Source organism: Alosa sapidissima, chromosome 16, assembly GCF_018492685.1.
Source record: "Alosa sapidissima isolate fAloSap1 chromosome 16, fAloSap1.pri, whole genome shotgun sequence".
Taxonomy (NCBI): Eukaryota; Metazoa; Chordata; class Actinopteri; order Clupeiformes; family Clupeidae; genus Alosa; species Alosa sapidissima.
The window spans coordinates 29,419,640-29,442,149 of NC_055972.1; the positions used below are offsets into that span (position 1 = coordinate 29,419,640).

At 41.9% G+C, this 22,510-nt stretch overlaps 3 protein-coding genes across 7 annotated transcripts; 2 read left to right on the forward strand and 1 right to left on the reverse strand.

The window, feature by feature from the left end:
* The first annotated feature begins 482 nt into the window (after positions 1-482).
* Positions 483-12,927, forward strand: cisd1 (CDGSH iron sulfur domain 1). 3 transcript variants are annotated; one of them, XR_006023280.1, is made up of 5 exons: positions 483-552; positions 591-708; positions 1,926-2,131; positions 2,367-2,605; positions 12,916-12,927. XR_006023280.1 is itself a non-coding variant. In XM_042065571.1 (4 exons), the coding sequence occupies exons 2-4, from the start codon at positions 681-683 to the stop codon at positions 2,454-2,456; spliced, it is 324 nt and encodes a 107-aa protein (XP_041921505.1). In that variant the 5' UTR covers positions 483-552; positions 591-680; the 3' UTR covers positions 2,457-4,006. The 3 variants fall into 3 exon arrangements, 2 of the variants coding, with proteins under 2 accessions (XP_041921505.1, XP_041921506.1); XM_042065571.1 differs by lacking the exon at positions 12,916-12,927 and having other exon boundaries at positions 2,367-4,006; XM_042065572.1 differs by lacking the exons at positions 483-552; positions 12,916-12,927 and adding an exon at positions 2,633-4,006 and having other exon boundaries at positions 559-708; positions 2,367-2,450.
* Positions 6,009-6,358, reverse strand: LOC121684870 (60S ribosomal protein L24-like). The gene is given in 2 exon segments (XM_042064992.1): positions 6,009-6,136; positions 6,139-6,358. Coding segments are annotated over 2 exon segments (348 nt in total).
* On the forward strand, positions 8,714-18,542 carry ipmka (inositol polyphosphate multikinase a). 3 transcript variants are annotated; one of them, XM_042065567.1, is made up of 6 exons: positions 8,714-9,062; positions 10,824-10,909; positions 11,868-11,964; positions 14,301-14,473; positions 16,004-16,085; positions 16,292-18,542. In XM_042065567.1, the coding sequence occupies exons 1-6, from the start codon at positions 8,924-8,926 to the stop codon at positions 16,840-16,842; spliced, it is 1,128 nt and encodes a 375-aa protein (XP_041921501.1). In that variant the 5' UTR covers positions 8,714-8,923; the 3' UTR covers positions 16,843-18,542. The 3 variants fall into 3 exon arrangements, with proteins under 3 accessions (XP_041921501.1, XP_041921502.1, XP_041921503.1); XM_042065568.1 differs by having other exon boundaries at positions 8,913-9,058; XM_042065569.1 differs by lacking the exon at positions 8,714-9,062 and adding an exon at positions 10,341-10,500 and having other exon boundaries at positions 10,791-10,909.
* Positions 18,543-22,510: the final 3,968 nt, after the last annotated feature.

Sequence of the window (22,510 nt, forward strand, 5' to 3'; positions counted from 1 at the left end):
GGAGGAAATATTTGCAGTAGCCTACTGCATTGTTGTCTCTGCACAATAACAACAACGTTGAATCTAATCTAATTTTGGATACGAGAAAACGGCATTGTAGCCTACTGTACTGCATAGTTAGGCTACTGTGCTTTATGCCTACAGAAATGCAGTATTATAGAAATGAAAATACTAGCATAGGTACTGTAGGCTACTGCACTGTAGCCTACTGTAGTAGGCCTATAACTGCACTTTACTTAGAAAAAAATGCACTAAGGCCTATGCAGTTATTTTACCAAAAGCAGTCAACTCTAATATTTAATTGGACTGTCTTTTGCATGGTTATGGTGCACAATCAAGCATTTACCACCGCACTGTTTACTAAGATCTTGCATGAATCTATGCAAGTTTATCATTTTCCGTCGTAACCATCGTTTACTGTCGTAACCAGGCGCTGCTTAATCACATTAAATGCGCAGAACGTGGGCAGGATTGAATTCCGCGAAGTGCACTTTCATCACGCGGGGGACCGCCCGGTGTGTGTGTTGTCACTTTTTTTATGGTAACGTTAGAGTAGAAGCAGAGCCCGTCTACTTATTAGACATTCTCTGGTAGAAGCGAAGCGATCAACTTGTGCATCGGCGTTGAGGACGTTGCTGTTTTATCTAAGGAGGATTAACCGTCTATCCAAATTTTACGCCATGAGTAATTCAAGCTCTATATCCAAAGGTAGTACAAATATCCTATAATTGATCTGTTTGGAATATTTGATAACGTTAATGCTTTCCAGCTACAAGAGGATCCTCATGTGATCCAAGTGACGTCAACGTAGCCTAACGTTAATGTTAGCAAAGCTGTTTAGAAACCCTAACATTATTTTGAATAGTAAAACAACAGTCCACTGGCGGTATGTTTAGTGCCAGGTGGCGGTGTCTTTATGACTGATTAAGCCCACGACCAAAGAAAGTCTGTAACGTTAATGTTATTGTGCCCAGATATCGTTCACGTTAGCTAAGATGTCTTCTTTCGCAACTGTGGTGGCTGGCTGGCCAGATAAGTTAACCGCTATGGTTAACTAATGTTATATTATAACTTGAGGATCTGCAAGCAAAGCTGAAACCTGACAGTAGGCCTACCAAATGTACAGCACTGCGTCAGATTTTGGTTCATTGACGCCAACCGGCGAACAATGTATACACTGATCATGGTGTAGTATAGATAGACAGACTGTAAAAAATAGTGTGTTTTGGCTGCCATACTTAACTGTTAGCGGCTAACGTTGTGCTAAGTCGAGCTAGCAAGCTATCCCGAGTTGATCCTGCTAACATCCTGACCTTGAATTACCATGCGCTTGGATAACTTCTGCACGCACTACGAAACGTACTGAACTCAATTTTACCTTAAATTACACCTGAAAACATACCAAAACCTAACATTTTAATTAAGGGGCACTTCATTTGTAAAACAGACTCTTAGTTTTATCTTAAAATGCAATTATAAGGTGTAGGTGTGAAACCTCTTTAATCTTACATTTAAGGTGTCAAGTAAGGGGTTCCCTTTATTTGCTGTGATTGATGTGTTAGTTGAGGTGTTAATTCAGGGATTCCTTGATTTAAGGGGGGGATTGAGGGGTAAATTCAGTAGGCTTCTCTCCTTAATTTATACCTAACCTTAATCTATACACATTTCTACTTAACAAAATGCTTTCTTTTGATCTTAAAACCCTTCTCAATTTAAGGCATTTAAAAGGGGTGAAATTAAGGGGTTTTATTTTGCAGTGATGAGGTCGACCAATCCAGGCGTTGAATTCAGTTGGTCATTTGTTTTAATTGTTTCGCTTTGCCAGTAGTAAATCCACATGTAATGTTTATTGTTGGTTAATGTTGGGTGATTTATCTTAACATAACGTTATTGTATTTTTTTTTCTGTTTTATCTCTCTCCTCAGCCGAATTAATAGCGGCCTTCTCATTGACCGCCGGAGCAACTGCGGTTGGCATCCTGGTGTACCAAACATTTTTCTCCAAAAGTAAATGCAGTAAGCCAAAGGTGAACCTGGATTTGCAGAAGGACAATCCGAAAGTGGTACATGCGTTTGATATCGAGGACCTGGGAGACAAGGCTGTGTACTGTCGCTGTTGGCGTTCCAAGAAAGTAAGTTAAGGCCCAAAGACTTTGATGGGGCTGAGAGATAGATAGGCCCACCCTCAGTTTATTAAAGAACACCTTGCTTAGTTGGACATTAGTTTTCTTTCACTCTTTCAAATAGATAATGTTCATTATGACTGTGTTTTATATAAATTTGGATATGCTGCTAAGTTATGTGTTATTCCATTCATGTTGCTGAATGTTATTTTCTCTCTCTTTCTTTTAATTCGCTCTCCTGTAGTTCCCATACTGTGATGGTGCCCATACCAAACATAACCAAGAGACGGGAGACAATGTCGGCCCTCTCATCATCAAACGCAAAGAGGCATGAGGGCAAAAGTCACAAACTATGATGTCAAGCCTTGGATGTTTTCGCTGTTCACAAACGCACACCAGTGTCTGTCTTAGTCTGTTTTTTGTTTGTTTGTTTGTTTTTTCAAATTGGGATTACTACTTCTCTTTCAATTCCTGCAATGTTCTGTGTCTGCCCTTGTCTTTGTTAACCAGAGAGGGAGAGGGGAGTGAAGAGCCATTGGTCTTTTGTGCAGAAGAGGACAAGCTTGGTCTGACCTTCCTACTGTCCATACACTAATGTGATTGAATGTGTAAACTGTGATTGCTGTGCTTGCCTAGTGCCTGGTTTTCGTATATTTTATTTATCTGTGTGTGTGATTAGTTTGCTAAAAGGCATTCTAAATTTGCACTAAGCCATCTATGTGCTGCTTACAGTACGTGTAGGAGAGTTGTCTTATAGGTCTTGGCCACGAAAGTAATCATATGGCCCTGTCTATGTTCAGGGGTTGGATTGGCATGGAAAGCTCTTCAACGGTTCATGTCTGTCATCTTTCAGTTATTGCAGTGTGTGGATGTATGTGAGCTTGTGTTTCTCCCTGGAACAATGCTTCCTAGTTAATTTAATGTGAGATGTCTTTACAGCATCACCCTCCAGCACGTAGCCTTATCTCTATCATTGTCATTTATTTGTTTAGCTCTTAAGTTCTGCAGTGTTATTCAAGAGCAGGGTACATTTTTGTCTTAAACAGCCCGAATGTGGTCTTGTTTGGTCTAAAATGAGAGAATTCCCTCAGATAATCCAGTTCCTCAAACTTAGTATGTTGGCTGTAATGTGCTTTGTTGCCAATCCACTGAAGGGTTCATATCTTTTTTTCATGAGAATGTGGTTTGTGTTGTCCTCATAAACTGCCAATTCAGTTAACATTGACAAACATGGAAACATACTTGATACCAGATATTCAACTGATTTATTTTAGTGGACATTGCTTGGTCAGGTTATTTATTTACTGAAATAAATAATATGTCAACCTACTTCATAGTATTACTGACCCGTTGTCTTGCACTTGTAGCCTAGTATTTTTCTGTCTGAGATGACTTGTTGCCCCATTTATGTGTTTTTTCCCCCCTGCATTTTCTGTAATCTGAAGACCTAGCTACCAAATTCTTCAATCTGTCAATCAGTTGAAATTCTTCCGCAAGATCTATGTGGTGTACATCTATTTCATGAGCTTGAAGGTGTTTCTTCATAGCATGAATCTACTGTATTGGTTAAACTTAGCGTTAAGTGATTTATAAAACATCCATTATTCCCCTAGAGTAGTTATTTTTGTACGCAGCCTACTACTACAGCTGCCGCTTCCTTTGAAAGCAATCAGTGCAAGAATGTGGCAAGTTGTGAGTTGTTGATCTGAAATACTTTTTTCCTCTATAGTTCATCACAGCTTCATGAGATCAGGGTTGTGTGTACATAGAAGAGAGAAGATAATGGTAAATATATAGAGCTGTTATTAGCTTTTTGGCACCATTATGTATGTTTTGTATTATTTGATTTGGTTTATTATAATTATTAAAAAGCATTTAAACCAAGTGCAATACTCATGTCTTCATTTGTTGATAGAATATAATATATTTTATTGTCATTGGACAGCCTAAGCCTTGGACATCTAAGCCTAAGCATTTATGATTGAAACATTATTCAGTGTAACACCTATTGTATTTGGACATGTAGCCTATTACCAGCTCTCACACGTCTTCACTTCCATCTTCAACCTTTTCCTGTCACAAGCCATCGTCCCATCCTGCCTGAAATCTACAATCATCCCTGTTCCAAAAAAATCCACCATTGACTGTCTCAAGGACTATCGCCTAGTTACTCTCACACCTGTCATCACAAAGTGCTTTGAGAGGCTGGTTCAGCATCACATCACAGCCTGCCACCCCCCTCGGTTTCGACCCCCAACAGTACGCCTACCGAACAAACAGATCCACTGATGATGCCATGTCACAGGTCTGCACACTGCTTTTTGCCACCTGGGGCAGTGGAGGTGCAATGTGAGAATGCTCTTTGTGGATTACACCTCGGCTTTTAACACCATCATCCCAGACATACTGGTCACCAAGCTGTCAGCATTGGGCCTTCCCTCACTCCCCTGCTCCTGGATAAGGGACTTTCTAATGAACCGCCCCCAAGACAGTGAAACTCGCCCGACCTTTCCTCCTCCCACAAACTCAGTAGGCTACCGGCTCCCCTCAGGGCTGTGTGCTGAGCCCCCTACTCTATTTCCTCTATAGGCCTACTCATGATTGCACTCCCACTTACCCTGAGAACACAATCCTCACATTCGCTGACGACACCAATGTGGTCGTGTTTCAGACGGTGACAAAGCAAACTGCAAGAATTAGGTCGAGACACTGAGACACTGACAAAGTGGTGTTCAGGCAACAACCTAATTCTGAACACCAGGGGCGCCTGCAGGAATTAATTCTATGGTACGCACACCCATCACCCCCCCCCCGCAAATAAAAATCACTCGTGAACAATATTTGTCCGTTTTAGGTCCGTGCATTGGTCAGTCAGCAAAAAAGTAGCCTACATAGCATAACAACATCCACATGCAATAATACAACGACAACGTCTACACTATTCATTTGGACAACTTGATACAGCCCTATACAGGCTAAAGTTACCTTTAGTTTTGTTCTAGAGTAACGTGACGTCTGGCTTTAGTGCAGTCTAACGTTCTAACAAGCACACCAATTGCCTCCATCCTTTCTGTTTTCGTTGTTTAAAACTTGTGATATCCATGATTGAGTATTGAGTGAATTAGCTCAACATTGTGTGCTGATATATATATATATATATATATATATATATATATATATATATATATATATATATATATATATAGATAGATAGCCGAGTAAAAGAAAACAACAAGTAGCCTGTGCGTGCCTGCGTGCGTATTCTCTCTCCTGCTCAAACAAAATGTGTGCACGTTAATTTTGATAACGTGTTCACTAACTTTACGTAATAGAACATGGTAAATAGCCTGATGGCATGCAGCTAATGGGATACTGTGCATAGTTGTGATAGTATGGTAGGCCAATTTGGTGTGAATACACACACACACAAGGGAAATTTTCTCTCGCTGTTGAGTAGCCTGATGGTACGCACAGTGCGTACGGACGTACACCTGCAGGCGCGCCAGCTGAACACCACCAAAACCAAAACATCATACTGGACTTCAGGAAAAACAGAACCGACCACACCATCTACATTAACGATGTCACAGTACGATGTGTACGGAGGGTAAACACGTTCAAGTTTCTTGGCACCCACATCTCTGCCGACCTCTCCTGGTCCGAGAAGGCAGTCACCCAGAAGGCCCAGCAGCGAGTCCACTTTCTGAGGGTGCTCAAGAACACTGGTCAACAAGCTGCTGGAAACCTTCTACATGCATTGAGGGGCTTGCTGACATCTCGGTGTGTTTACCAGCTGCACTGAAGCAGACAGTGATAGGTTGCAGAGGGTGGTAAAGATTTCGCAGATTTGGTGCCGTGACCCTTCTCGCAAAAGGAGAAGAAATCTCTAAGCTCTAAGCTTAGCAGCTCTTATTGCCTGTTCCCTCTGGGCCTTGCGAACTTCAGGCTTCTGATTCCTCTTGGCCAAGATTTCAGCCAGGGAGGCACCGGTGATGGCCCTCTGGAACTTCACTCCCGACGGGTGCGCTTCTGCGCCACATCTTCAGACTGGCCTTTCTTGTGCTTACGCCTGTACAGAACAGTCCAGTTTATCTGCCTGGGGTTCCTCTTGGCCAGGAAAGCAGATTCACACTTTGCATTCAGGAACTGGAAAACCTTCCCGTCAATCCTGGCATACCGTCGGCCATGACCGGGGTAGATCTTCTAACCACTGAAGCTGCAGAGCTCGACCTTCATGGCGGCGACTCGGGGAGAGAAAGAACTGGTTGGACGCCTCCCCACCCTGTTGACATCTACAACTCTCGCTGCCTCAGTAGAGCGAGAAATATAATCATATACACACACCCATGCCACCATCTGTTTGACCGGTTGCCCTCGCAACATGGTGAGGTGCATCAATTCCAGGACTAGACTCATAAACAGCTTCCCATAACCATAAATCTGATCTCCCCCCACCAGTGTTGTAATGTAACGGAGTACAAATACTTCGTTACTGTAGCCTACTTAAGTAGAAATTTCACGTATCTGTACTTTACATCGCTATTTAAATTTATGTCAACTTCCCCTTTTACTCCACTACATTTCCTAGATAAAATGTATACTTTTACTCCGTTATATTTCCACTAAGCATCTTCGTTACTCGTTACTAAAACATAAAATTAGAAAAAATGTGTGCGACTGCAATAAGGAAGGTTTGGCGAATCACTGCTCCTAGATTGCATTACGCACGCTCCGCACGCTGCGCGCTCTATTTCACGTCTTGTTTGTTGCTAAAGGAGGAGGACGCACAACTGAAACCGCCATGGAAGCACGATCACCTACTGGAGGACCTCCCGTTATCATAGACGACCACCCCGACAATAACTCCGTGAACAGGGTAGTGGTGAATATAACGTCATACACCCGTGGCCGTATTTGCAAGAAATGTTTCTGTACACCGGCTACCTGCCCTAGCGGCCTGTGAAAGGCTATTTATCCATAGCATCGAAGGAGTTGTCTTCAGTCCAAGAAGAGTAAGACTGAATCAGGCCCGGGGTGGGTAATCGGGAGAATTCCCGGTGGGGCCGCTTCACTTTTGGCCCGGTCGAGGAAACAAATATTGACATTTGTCACGTTAGTCTATCTTTTCTTAAAGTAGGACACGTTCCGCATTCTGTGCATGACACCAATGCAATGCCTCTGCATGGGTTGTAGCCTACGTGAGGGAGTTCTTCCCTCCCAAAAAGAGTTGGTTGGGTCCATATAGCCTACTCCTTTTCCAAAAAGTTTTCTCAGATACGGATAGCCAAGCCGGCCCTACACAAGCGTCAGGAAGGATGGAGGGTAGAAAGAGGCCAGGAGAGACTGAGCAGCAGATCAACCAGTCGACCACTGAAAATGATGAGCCCGAAATTAGTGATGAGGAGGCCATGACTACAGGGACAAGTAGAGAGGATAAATTAAAGTTATTTAATGTAAGAAAGAGCAATGACCCTACATGATAAACCTATATGCCTTGTTTGCTCAGAAGAGGGTGTAGTAAAGGAGTAGGCTAAATCACCAAACAACAATATAGCCTACCCATGCAAAAAACATGTAGCCTAAACATTAGTTCAATATGCCTCATTGTGGAAGCATGAGATAGGCTACATTTCAAAGGCTTTCTTTCTTTCTGTTTTGGTAACTTGTGGAATAGTGGAATATTTTTTGTTAACTTCTCAGTTGAAGTGAATTATTATATAACCTTTACACATTTGTTGAACCATGGTACTAATAAAAACTACAGGATATAGCAAGAGCTGAAATGTTGCTTAATTTATCCAATTTCCACCACTATGGTCGGTCTTGGGCCTGAAACTCCCGGGCACTGAATTCTGGCAACTTTGAAAACCAGCTTCTTTTGAAGATGAACAGACACCTTTTCAGTTTCAACTAATGACTGGCATATTAGTAGCTGCTGGACATAGGTGGCCTGTGTGTGTGTGTGTGTGTGAGTGACGGTGACCTGGGGAGTAAGCCCTAGAAATGCTCATCCCACATGACCAAAATGTTCTTCCTTTTTCTAGTACGATACTTGTACTTTTACTCAAGTATTGCTTTCTAGTACTTTATACAACACTGCCCCCCACTACCATTAGCATTCCATTCTGACGACCTGTCCATTGTTTAACACTAGGCTACCAATTTATTCTGTTTTTATGTTGCATTTGCACTTTAAAGCGAGGACTTTTCAAGGACTTTTCCCATGGCAAATTATGATGATCTGATCTGACTTGTTGCGCTTAGCCATATAGCCGCATATTGTTTTCTTGAATGTAGGCAATGTCGGGTGCGACTGTCTTGGCACGAATTCAGGGTGAAATGCACTGATAATCAATTACTTGAATTTCATGATTCACCTTGCTATAATTAAACGAGATTAACAACGTCTATTTCCGACAATGGGCATCCCTGGTGGGCTATTAGCAGTTCTAGAAACTCTCATGTCAAAACGCATAGACTAGGCTACTGACCTATCTGTTTTTTGAATGAATGTGTAACTTACTACGGGGCGGAGAGTGGGCGAGTCCTAAGGAAGTGGGACGTGGCTAAACGGTATTTTCCATTGACAGTGCTGTGAACGATGAGCACAACAGGCTCGGCGCCTCCTACACACGCCGAGACAACACACTCGAAGTCAGTCAGCTGTAAACCCGGACTGATAGGCTACTCTAGCCGGTTGACGGTTTCCCCTCAGCGGTATGACAGCGGCTATTACCTAAATGTATTGTTATGTTCCGTGACTTTTGAATAACCGAAGCACCACCAAACACTGGACGTAACATGTCAGAGAAGTCAGAAGAGACGAACTCCCTGGCACCTGAGCGAGATCAAGCCCCGGACGGCGACGAGAGGCGACTGAATGGATGCGTTCCACTGTCACATCAGGTGGCCGGACACAAATATGGCATCAACAAAGTGGGTTAGTTGGCAACACAATATCACCTAAAGAGTGTAGCCTACTTACTAACTTGGGCTACTTCAAAATACCACTCACACGTATTTTAAGGAGTTATATAGTCTAATACTTCATGTGTAGGCCTAGCCTACGCCTAGATTAGTGACTAAAACATCAATCAAGCCTATTAGGCTTATTAATGGCAAATATTCAGCTTACTTTTTTCCATTACAGATCGGTCCGCAAAGATTTTATACACAGGCTAGCCTAGTCTTGTAGGTTCTTGAACGATTTGTGCCTGAATGTCAGTTAGTTTATGACAGGCTATGAGTCAGAGAAGGGTTGGCTGTGGATGAGGTTTGGAGTTTGTACCTGCTGGCTATGTTGGTACGACGCGTTTTCTCAGGTAGCCTGATTGCTTCACTGACAGGTATGCATTGCCTCATTGCATTATGGCACAAACACATATCCAGAGATGGAAAGTGAAAATTTCAAGGAACCTAGGCCTATAGGCCACACAATAATCACCAGTAGCCTATACTCTTCTGTCTGCAGTAAATCATTATGAAATGTAGGCTTGGGCTTCTCCCATGTGTCCATTCTTGAGAGTAGGCCTAGTCCTAGACCAAGCTCATTGCACAGTCCAAATAAAACACAAATAATATGTGTCTTGTAAATAGCCTATAGCAACAGGACTCTTTCCCTGTAATGTTTATATACGTGTAATTTTGACAAAAACTAACCAACCCCAGTCCCCCAGACCGCACTCTTTTTTTGTAAACCCTGGACGGTTACGGCCCTGGTGTGGAGTTTAAGCTGACCTGCGGTTCTTTGGTCGCTGTGGGAGTGATTGCCTCAGCAGCAGCAGCGGGCCAGTGTTTCCTGTAACGTGGGCGTGGGTGTGGGTGCTGAATGAGTTTGCGCTGAGCGCTCCACTCCCCGCAGTCAGCACCTGACCCAGGCAGGGTCATACAGACACTGTGTGCTCAGCACTCACATTCAAGGGGATTTCTGAACAAAGCGTGTGTAAGACTGTGAGCATGTGTGGGTGTGTGTATGTGTGTGTGTCTGAGGGTGTGAGAAAAAATAAGCTGAATAACGCATAATATTCCTGCAGAAGCATTTAGGAATTACTGGCTTCAGATAATGATGATGTATATAAGCACTTAAATCATAGAGTTATGACATGCTGTAAAACAATCACTAGATAGTGGTACAACTGAGTCCAACAGAGACTCAGAGAGAGACGAGTTCAAGCAGTCATACAGTTGAATAAATACATATTACGGTATTTAGCTGGTATTTAGTACTAGCTGTTACACCAAACAGGGAAGTGACTTGACTTTTGCAGTAGAATGTAAAAGAAATGTCCAGAAAAGAAAGAAAAGGCTCTTCCATCATGTGTTGCTTTTCTTGGTGTGTCGTGTGCCTGTGCTGCTTGGAGAACTGTGGGGATTTGTTGTATATAGTATAGTATATATACTTTTTTGATCCCGTGAGGGAAATTTTGGTCTCTGCATTTAACCCAATTAGTGAATTAGTGAAACTCCAACAGCACACAGTGAACACACAGTGAGGTGAAGCACACACTAATCCCGGCGCAGTGAGCTGCCTGCTACAATGGCGGCGCTCGGGGAGCAGTGAGGGGTTAGGTGCCTTGCTCAAGGGCACTTCAGCCACAGCCCACTGGTCGGGGCTCGAACCGGCAACCCTCCGGTTACAAGTCCAGAGTGCTAACCAGTGGGCCACGGCTGCAACTAAAGTTTGATGCTTCTGTGGTTGCAGGTATCTTGCAGCATCCTGATGGCACAGTGCTTAAACAGCTTCAGCCACCCCCCAGAGGCACTCGAGAGATGCACTTCTACACACAGGTAACACACACACACACACATGCGTGCACACACAGGCATGTGCCCACACACACACATGCAGACACACACACACACACACACACACACGCACATTCACTGCGTAATAACAGTGAAGTTCAATAATAGAATTCTATCCAAGGGCCTTGGTGTCTGTTGCAAGATTTCAAGAACGCTGTCTTCCTCTTTGTATTTTTTAAACTTCCTTGTACAAACTGAGAAAATACTTAAAAGAAAAAGTAATCATGTAGTGACTGATAGACCTCTAGGTTTGAGATGTTTGATGTCATATCAGTTGGTGACCTACTGTTTGTTTCTTGTAGCTATATCATTTCCCTTTCATCAGCACTTTCCATTAACAATTAGCACCAATTCCAATAGGTTTTCTAATGGCTCAAAACATCCTGTTTCCATCGTATCGACAATGTGTGTCAGTAGATAAAAAAACCCATCAGTTGTCAGTTTGTCTGTCAACACCTTGCTTTAAGAATACATTCATTAACATTCCTGCATTCACAAACATCAACAAACATAATTAGAGGTGGTTGACAAATTGTTCTTTGTATCTTAAGAACTGTTAACAAAATATTGAATAATTAGTTAAATTGAAGAGCTAGGCATTTGTGCTTTCATGTAGGTAATAACACATGCCATTTATAATGCTTTATCGATGTTCATCACAATCCATAAGGTGAAATGGACATTATTTTCCTGGTTCTAGTTAGTAGTGTTGAGGACTATATCAAGTGTGTGTGAGTGTGTGTGTGGTTGTGTCCTCTGTCTCTCTGTGTGTTTCTCTCTCTGTGTGTGTGTGTGAGAGTGTGAGAGTGAGAGTTTCCTGTGCATGTGTTTGTGTGTGAGTATGTTGGCGTGTTTCCTGTGTGTGTGTGTGTGTGTGTGTGTGTGTGTGTGTGTGTGTGTTTTGATGTTGATGTAATTTATACCTGTTTGCCTGCCGCAGGTGTTTGCTCGGGACTGTTCCGACCCTCAGGTGTTATCCCTGCGGCCGCACCTTCCCGTATTCTACGGCACCTGGGCATCATCAGACTCACCCAATGGTAATGTCCTATAGCGTCTATAAGCAAATCTCTAGTGGTCAACATGTTATAAGGATATGACAACCCAAGAGGGCAATCAGACAGGACGCGGTTTTGGAGTGAGGCCTTTTTTATGTTTCGTATTGGCAGTAAGCGTTTTACGCACTGCTAATGCGCCCAGAGCACCTTGCGTTTTGTGCGCCTGCTGCGCCTCGTGTTTTTGCAAAGGCGCTCTGAGTGTCTTGAATTGAAAAAAGTTCAACCCAAAGTGGAAAAGTGCCCAAGTTTTTATGAAAACATAGTGCACCTCGCATTTTATAAGTGGCAAAGCGTGTTCTGTCTGATCGCCCCCTAAGACAATTCCTCCAAATAAATGAATTGTTGGACTATAATCTTTGATTAGATTATGCTGTTCTTGTATGTACTGGATCTGTTATCAGTTACTTTACACTTTTGCATAGAATTCCACAGATAACCAGGCCTTACAGGGCTTGTTTTACCTGTTTGTGGTTGGCTGCAGCATATACCTACTGAACAAGTTTATCAGGCGGAGCTACATGCAAAAGGTGTATTAACTTGCTGTGAGAGGCTTATAAAAGTAATCAACAAATGATAGGATTGAATGACCTCATCTGTTAAGCAGGTAGTCTGCAAATTGAGAGTTGATCATTACCTCACTTAAGCAAATAGACTTACCTTTAAATGCTGCTTTGTTGCAGCTTGCTCAAAGGGGTTAGGCTAGTCTTTGTAGTCTATTGGGAGGAAGATCAAATTTCAACTGAACATACATAAAGACGTTTGTGAGTCATGTTCATTTGAGGTGTAAAAGGCATTATATGTACATGCATGTTTGTAATCACAACAGAATTCAGGACCATGTTCATTGTTCATATAAAAGATAATAAAAAAAAATAAATTGTTTGCCAAAATTCACAGAAAGTTACCAAGGTTGTTAAATTGTTATATTAAGAGGTGATTTGGCATTCTCAACTTGGCAAAATTATGAAAATGTGTGTATTATTATCTTGAATGAATAAATATGCATGTTCTGAATGGATCTATACTGGCAGTATTCAGACATGAAATCATACTGTAAATCTTAAGGCCTTTTTACATTTCTTGACTGAATTAGAAAATAAAGTTTTTCTCTATCTCTGATTAAGCATTACATTCTCAAAGCAGCTTCAGCTATAAGAGTAAACTAATAATTGACATGATTGAAACTAGGACCTACTCTGTAAAGAGAAGGTGTCGTTAATCATTTAGGAGAAGCCCCTCTAATCAGGTCATGACATTACAATCTCATGGAAATGAGACCAAAACCTGTTTCTACTAGATCCTGCCACCTGGGTTAGGGCACAGAGAACCTGTTTGGAATGGCAAAGAGTTATCCCGATGTTTGTTTTCTTGAGCTCCTTTTAAGGTGGGGAAATGTGATAGCCATCAGTATCTCTGCTTTGAAGGTTTCATTTCACTTGTAAAGTTCATGGTCCCTCAGTCTGGTTCCGACCTTCTAAGATTCTGTCAAACAGTAAATTAATGTTCAAATCAAGCTGAAATGTGTCTTGTGTCTTGGGATGGATTTGTTGTAATACACAGAAAATGAAAGGTTTGTTTTTCTGTTTGTACAACCATTATTGACATAAACGGCAGAGTAGAGGGATCAATAAAGAGGTGTTGTCCTACTGGGTGGGCTATTGTCTGAGGGAGTGTCAGTAGTACTGGGTGGGCTATTGTCTGTGGGAGTGTCAGTAGTCTGTTCATGGTGTCAGTAGTCTTTGGAAGGTGAGCTTTGGAGTCTTCTCACACAGACAGCCTCAGAGAAGCACTGATTTCTTTCCGATTTCCTTTCTATGTGCTTGATTCTTCTGTTGAAGTGTGCATGTGTTTGGAGGTGTGTGTGTTATGTGTGTGTGTGTGTGTGTGTGTGTGAATCATAATCACTTTTCAAGATGTGTCTAACTGGTCACTAAATGTTTTCTTTTGTGTCACATCTTGTTATGCATGGGCAACATTGCTTCATGTATCCCTCTGAAACCTCATACAGAAACTACAGTAACTAAACTAATTAAGCACTTAAAGAAGATAAAGAAAGGCTGAGACACACTTTGTTTATCTGCATTTGCTCACTTTGGAATTAACAGACAACTGTGTGTGTGTGTGTGTGTGTGTGTGTGTGTGTGTGTGTGTGTGTGTGTGTGTGTGTGTGTGTGTGTGTGATAGAAGAAGACTATGACACTTATTTCCTTAAACATACTTGGTGCAGCCGAGCACTACGTCACCTTTCCGTGCTGCTGCAGCGGCCCGTCTGTCTGTCTGTCCATCTGACTTTGGCCCCTGGTCCCTTCTGCTCGTAGAGCTGTACCTGAAGCTGGAGGACGTGACGCGGCGGTTCTCCAGGCCGTGCATTATGGACCTGAAGGTGGGCCGTCGCAGCTACGACCCCCTGGCCTCGCCCGAGAAGCGCCAGCAGCAGATCAGGAAGTACCCGCTGATGGAGGAGATCGGCTTCCTGCTCCTGGGCATGAGGGTGAGGGAGAGAAAACTTGTGTGTGTGTGTGTGTGTGTGTGTGTGTGTGTCTGTGTGTATGTGTGCGTCCGTTCGTCTATGCGTGCGTGCATGCGTGTGTTCGTCTGTGTGTTCATGCCTGTGTCAGTCTTATGTCCATCTTGTAGCTTGTTTCAGCTCCTCCTTTGTGTCTTCTTCACCCTGGTCAAGCAGTCTAAACTGTGTTTGCCTGGTTAGCTGTCCCTATAACCTTTTCCTCCAAGCTATCACTAAACGAGGACGAGGCCTAGAGCTGAACTGAGCAGCCGCTTGTCTCATGACCCGGCCGTCACCCAGCAACATGACAGAGGAAATGTGATTAGACTTTTATGGTCCCATAGTTTGAACAAAGGGAAGTACTATCGGATCAACGGTCCAAAAGCTCCACCTCACAGTGCAAACAGGATAGTTAAGACTGCCCGTCACTGCAGCTGCTAAGGCTAGGGCATCGTGCTTGTGGTTGCTTTGTGTTCACTTGCTTTTGCCTGTGAGTTTGACAGAGGGAGGTTTTTGTAGAGTTTCTGCTGATATTTATATCGCAGGTTGTATACAACTGAAAGACCCTAAAATAGATAGTTGACAACACTGTGAAATAATTGATTGTTATCCAGTGGGCATTGTTGTCTGTTTTGTCAGATGCTAGTTAGGTTTGTCAGATGCCGGCCTAGTTACCGATTGGCGTCTGACAGGTTCTGTGTGTTGTGGTTTTGATGTTGTCATGGTGATCCAGGGCTGACCTCCCACTGGTCTCTGGCATGTCATCACATCACTTCCTGTGTTCTCAGTTTGACGCCAGCTTCTTTACACCCCTGTCCTTTACACCCCCGCTCGCTGTCCTTTTGCTTGGTCACTCGTTTTATCGGTCTTCTGTCTTCACCTCAATTCCCTCTACACTCTTTCTCCCTTTCTTTTCATTTCTTTTCAATAAGCATCTCATCAATTTCACTCCAGCAGATCCCTTTATCTCTCCCTCTCTCCTGCTCTTGCACTCTCTCTCTCCATCTCTTGCTCTCTCTTTTTCTCTCTCCCCCTCTCTCTCATGCCCACTCTCTCTCTCTCTTGTTTGCACACACAAAGATACATAAACAATGTTGTCCCTTAGCTCAGTCTCACTCAGACAGTTATGGAAGTGAATTTCTCTCATATGGAGATCAAATTGATCACCTGTCTTGTGCTTGTGCAGACATTCCTGAACAGTCTGCCACAGTGGCAGGCAGGCTGCATTGAAAGTTGTTGAGATCAGGCTGACATTATTGCTTCCGGCTGCCTATGACAACAAAACTCAATCTCTGCCAGAGAAATTAAATGGCCTCTCTCTCGCTACAGATTGAATAAAGTCATACTGTTGTTGACAACCTGGCAGAGCAGAAGACTGAATTATGAGTAGCTGACTTTGTGTTGTTGGGGTAAGGATTTAGTGTTAGAGTGGGTGTATCAGAGTGCACACAAATGCAAACTTTGTTGTTGTTTCTGGGTGAGTATGTTGACCCTTCTGGCCTTGTCTATTACTAGGTATATCAGCCAAGTCGTGACTGCTACGTCTGCCATGATCAGTTCTTCGGACGCAGCCTGGGAAAGGACACTCTGGCCGGAGGTAGGGTTGCATCCATTCTTCTTAGACAGTCTCCCTCTGAACCCTGTGACCTTCAGTGTTCTCTCTCTCTCTCGCTCTCTCTCTCTCTCTCTCTCTCTCTCTCTCTGGGAAGGGGGGTTATTTAGGTTTTGAAGTGTTTTTGATGTAATGGTTCAATTAAGGCATTTTAAAAGTATCTCTCTCTCTCTCCCTTGTCTTGTCTGTAGGTCTGGCTGAGTTCTTCCATGATGGCGTAAAGCTCCATAAGCAGACCATCCGTCTCTGCATCCGCAAAGTCCAGAACATTCTGCGATGGTTCGAGAGCCAAAAGCAGCTTCACTTCTACGCCAGCTCCCTGCTGTTTGTGTACGAGGGCGCGTCGGGTGCACACACAGAAGCAGAACAAAACAACAACCACCACCACCACCTACCGCCTCAGGAGTCTTCCCACGAGGGATCCCCAGCCAAGAGCTCCTGCAGACGGGGAGGCTGCGGCGGAGACCTCCCGGACAGTTTGCAGAACGGAGGTCAGACACATGGCTCAGCCCCTTGTCTGAGACAGAGTAACGGGAATGTGGAGTGTGAGGAAGAGGAGGAGGAGGAGGAGGAGGGAGAGGAGGAGGAGGGTGGATGGCTTGAGGAAGAGGGAAGTGAAGGCCACGTAGAGGTGAGGATGATCGACTTTGCCCACGTCTTTCCCAGCGAAAGCCCTGACGAGGGTTACATGCACGGCCTGAAGAACCTGCTGTCCACTCTGAGAAAGATCATCCAGGACTGACCAATGATCAAGCTCTCCTCTTTCTCTATTGCTTCCTCTTTTCCCCTCTCTCCCATGTTATCTCATTCTCTCTCTCTCTCTCTCTCTCCATCTGTTCTTGCATCCTGAGTGGGCTCATCTCATAATCACTGGTTGTGTCTGTGTCTGATGGAAACATATGGGTTTCACCCTCTATCTCAGGTAGATTTTTTTCTAATCAGATCTCTAATCTGGATTGTGCAATTTTATATATTGACTTTATGCAACTGTGACTAATTTAATTAATTTATAAACGTAACCTTTTCTGAAGATCTATATCATATTCTAGATGCACACATAATTGTAGCTGTATAGTTTTACGTTTCTTGACTCCTGGACAACTGGACAAGAACTGTGATTTTGTAAGTGTGAGGAGGATTGTATTGGATATTAACTGTTTGGAGGTGTAGGTAACGTTATTGCCATAACTGACATTGGATCTTAACTGATTGGAGGTGTAGGTAACATTACTGCCATAACTTACATAGATCATGGAGTCAGATAAAAGTAGACAGGCTTACTGGAAGAGAGCAATTGCTCCAGATTTTATGGAACATGGATTTTATGGAATCTCTTTTTTTTTACATTTGGGGCTGAATATATGAGGAGCTCCTTCCAAAACGCTATAATCAGTAGTTATAAGAATAGGAATGTGTAATATTTATTTTAATTTATTTAAGTTTTTCAGCCACTGAGCTGATTTGAATTAACATTTGTATGATGTTTTAAAATAGTATTCTGAACAGATAAGAAGTACAGTTCAATTATTTTTAAATTTTTAATTGTTTTACAACTTTTGCAATATTGAACATCCACAGCACGTGTCCAATAGTAATTCTATTTTTCAAAGAGCTGTAAAGATATTAATTCCTTTCTCACAAGACAGGGACTCTCTACTTGAAGGCAAAGTAATTCATGAAAGAACCATTCTGACTTCTTCAATGTGAAACCCATCATCACATTGTCGCTGTCCTCAACGCTGTGAAGTAAAAGCATTTTAATGAGTCTTGTATCATTGCCAAGCTTGTAGAGTTTCAGCTAATGCCAAAGCCCAGTAGAACCAGACTGCAGGAGACTCTGTTTATGTTAATGATGAACCGTGTGACAGTAAGGCTCATCATGTTGAATCTAGTCCTGATAATTGCTTTATAAAATCTTTATCTGATTACTATATTTATATTTACTTGACCCCATTTGAAACATATTTAAAATCTAAATACAGTATAAAAGTAAATGAGATGTAGAGTGTGATTGGCTGATTCCTTGGCATTCTCTGTTAATTAAGGCCCTTTCCTGAATGTGATGTCCCTGTACTGAGTTTCACACACACCACACACACACACACACACGCGCGCGCGCGCAGTACACACACGCACACACAGACACTTCATATTTATTACATTACTTGAAGGCTGGACATATCCTGGAATGACACATGTTAACTGTAATATTTCAACATTTATGTTTTATTTGTATGTTTTATTTTATTAATTTCTATGCACATAAGATGTATCTTACAGGTGGATATTTCATTGCCTTTTCTGACATTGAGTATATGTCTCAGTGATGGCAGCACATTTTTTTTTTTTTTTTTACATTGTACGGTTATTATGAATGTTCTAATAATTTAAGGTTGTCTAATGAATAATGTCTAATGAATGAATAAAACTTTATTTACCAGAGTTATGACATACAAATGCACACACTTGCACACACGAGTGCAAACACAGAGTATGTTCTCTACACACACATATTCTCTCTCTCTCTCTCTCTCTCTCTCTCTCTCTCTCTCTCTCTCATTCACACACACACATGCACGTACATGTTTAGGCTACTCTGCTGGGCCCTACATGTTTCATGGCATTGCTGTTACCATGAAGTGGAGGCATGAGTTATGAAATGATTTCAGTCCATCAGAGAAGCTTTAGCTGTCTTATACAAGACCAGCACATTCAACCTTACAGTTTTTTCTGATTGCTTAAGCACATTTTTTGTATGGCTTTTTTTGCAAAACTCTACACACAAATAGAAAAACCTTTCACCCAATCAGCAAAACATTGTAGTTCTCTTGCAAAAGCTAACACACCTTGCTTACAGTTTTTTCTGAATGCTTAAACACAACTGTGATTCTTATAGCACAATTTCTAAAATTATTAATACTTATAGCAAAACCACTCACTGAGTTCACAAAACTAAAAGCACAAACACTGCTTTGCACTCAGTTTGCAATTTTGTAACACACACTTTGCCCAACTGTAGGCACAATTCACTACACAGCACTCTTTTTGCAGAACTGTAAACACAACTCATGCTTTAAACTCAATTTCCACATGATCAACACACTCCTAGCAAATCTATACACATGTATGGCTATTATTTTCACTATTTTGCCAACTCTCTGGCACACTTTCTCATGTGAAAACTGTTTTAGATAATTCACTTTGCAATCAGCCTAAGCACTAAGCCACAGGTAATGTACAATGGGTACAATAGAGGGAGCAGGAAGAGTGAGAAAGGTAAGAATTAGAGGAGGAAGAGGATGCGGAGGTGAAGAAGTGAGAGGGAGAGAATGACAAGGACAAGGAGGTGAAGAGGACAAGGAGGAGCAAGAGGAGGATGGGGAGGGGGAAGAGGAAGGGTAAGAAGAGTAAGAAATAGCCCTTTACAGGCAAAAAAATCAGTCTACATGTGGGGATATTGTCATGTCAGGCCTGGATACGGCATTCCAGAATATATTAGACTAGGACTTGGACTAGGACATTGCATGTAATGTAGACAAAATTTTCAGAGAGACGACCCGATGTAGATTGATTTGTTTTGTCTCAGTGAAATGCTAGTTTGTGTTTTGACTTGGAAAAACACACTTGTGTTTGTTTTGATGTGTGTAAATAAACACGAATACTTGAAGTTTGGTCCCCTGTATGTTTACAGAACTATGATAAAAGTATGACCTCAAACTGACATAGTCTACCTTGTGCACAAAGAAAGCAAAAGCCAGATGTGTTTTTTATTCATACCATCAGTGTGTTGTTGGCACATTGTGTGCTTACTATTGTGATGGTTTGTGTTTACTGTTTGATACGAAAACACCATTTTTACGAAAGTGTGAAGAGTTACAGTAATACCTCACGCTGGATTCCCATAACAATTGCTTCTTTCACTGCTATTCTTCTAATATTAATAACAGAATTAGAATTGCATCCTCAGGTACAGTGTTGTGTAGTAATGCATTACTCAGTCAGTAGTCATGTTTTACTGTAATATTATTACTTTCCCCATTAACTACTAGAGTAAGAGATAACTATTTCTATTAGGTCAGTGATAAAAAAAAGAGGCAGCGGAAGTTATATAGTAAAGTAACTAGGAATGTAATAACTTAAGTACTAAAAAATGTCACTTTGGAAAATGTTGCAATATGGCCATTGGTGGCGGTCCTGGCAGAGTCAACATCATCAATGCATCAATAGCAGCCTTTGACAATCTGATTATTTTCCAATAGATAACTAACCCTCATTCAATGTGTAACTGCTGCTCCTGTAGAAAGAAAAGGCTGCATAGTGTTCTTTCACTGCACAGCATCTTCAAGCTCAACATAGCAAGAAGTAGAGCAGGTAGAGATTTTAATGATCTGCTTAAACAGATCATTTTGGAGGAACATTATGGAAACACTGTGAATTGTAAGCCTACATCCAGGGTTACTTAATATCGGCAGTGAAAGCTATCATTTGTTGATGAATGATTTATGGACATATCCTGCAGGTTTTATTCAGGCAACGTATTAACACTGAAAGAAAAACCCTGTAAAGTTAAAAAGCCGTTATTTAATGTACACATTTAACATGTGTCAAATAAAGGGGTTTTAAAGTCATACAGGAATGCCTCAATTCTTTTAACTTTTTTTCGTTGATTATTTGGAATGATGAGTAGCCGCTAGTTTTACAGAAGCCTGCAACTTTACTGACCCTGGGTAGCATTCCCCTCTCCTTTTCTTTCATGAATGACCACAAGTTCATTATTTAGGATGAATTCAGCTATATTGATAGGTGTGTATACTATTACATACAGCTGTGTTCTAATGTTCTGTCTCTGTGTGTTTCTGCCTTTTGCCCACAAGATGGTGCTATGATTCCTCTAGGAGAGAAAGCAACTCTTCCTGTGTTTTATTCCTTTCATATACCCCCTGCCTGCTCACAGCAATGGGCATCCCCATAAGCAATGGATGGTATGAAATGTGTGTGTGTGTGTGTGTGTGTGCTTGTATGTGATGTCCCCCCATTAAGTAAATTATTTAATTTGAATCTTTACTACTACCCCTTTATACAGTAATTCATCTTATGACCTGCCATTTTTGTGAATAAATATCATTTATTGTTATGCTCTTTCTCTCTTCCCCTCTCTGCCCTCCAAGCCTCACAAGGAGATAGGGAGGAGATAAGGGAAAAGAACGAAGAAATGTACGCACATTGTCATTGTGTTGGGAGGTGTTCATTGGAAAGTGAGGAAGAAGATAATAAAAAAAGCAGTGAGACTACATAAAAAGCAGTGAGACAATGTCAATGCCAAAAAAAGTTTTTTTAAACGTTTGTTTTTTTTTGCCTTCATTCAGATAGGACAGTGAAGGGTGACAGGAAGCAAATGGGAGAGATAGATGGGATGGGATCAGGAAATGGTCGGAATCGAACTTGGGTCTTCGTAGACACATGAACCTGAGCCCTATGGACACTGCAGCCACAATGGCCCCCAAGCTGAAAAGTCCCATCGGACAACACATTGATGACAAAAGCTATAACAAGCATCTTCTACATTAATATTGATACCCATGGAGCAGAAGTGTAATGCCACTGTATAGACACCAAGCTGGAATTTATTAGGGTATGAGACTGAAACAGTACATTTATACTGTAGTATGGTTACCTCAACAGATGTCATTTTATGTAGGCAGTTGTAAAAATGTAAGGACATGTACACAAATAGCTTGCTGTAATGGAAAATTCCTGTTTTGACATCTTCCGGTTAACCCTTTTAACACACTAAAACAGGGGGTCAATTTTATTTCCTTGTGTATCCACATGTATCCTCTTCTGTTGTTCTGTAAAGAAGAAAACAGGTTAATCAACCAATCAATCATGACCAGTTGTATGCCTACAAGGCCATGTATTTCAACAGCAGAAAAAAAAACAGCCAAGAAGAGTTGCAGTGATTCATTTTTAGTCTTTTCTTTCATCTCTGTTCTGTCTTGGTTTTAAATTTTCGTCTGTGTGACCACTTCATTATTAGAATCGTGTCCCTAGATTTGGTGCAGAAGGGCACAATTTATAAAGTGTAATCAAATTTTCTAGGTTCAAAGCATCAATAACTCACTTCGAGACGTAATACTCCTCCTGAGAATAGTGGTTATGCAGTGCTATGAAAGAGAGACCAATCCTGTTCGACAGAAAGGAGAGAGAGAGAGAGAGCTATTGCCCCCCCCCCCCCCCCGTAGATCACAAACTGATGTCAGCCAAAAGTGACATCATCATTGTTTTGTGTCCTATAAATATCCACATCCTACAGAATACCTAATTAAGTACCTTCAGTGTGTGATTCAGCAACAGATCAAGATCACAATAGATGTGAACATTTGTGAGTCACTGCAAGAAGAGGATTCTTT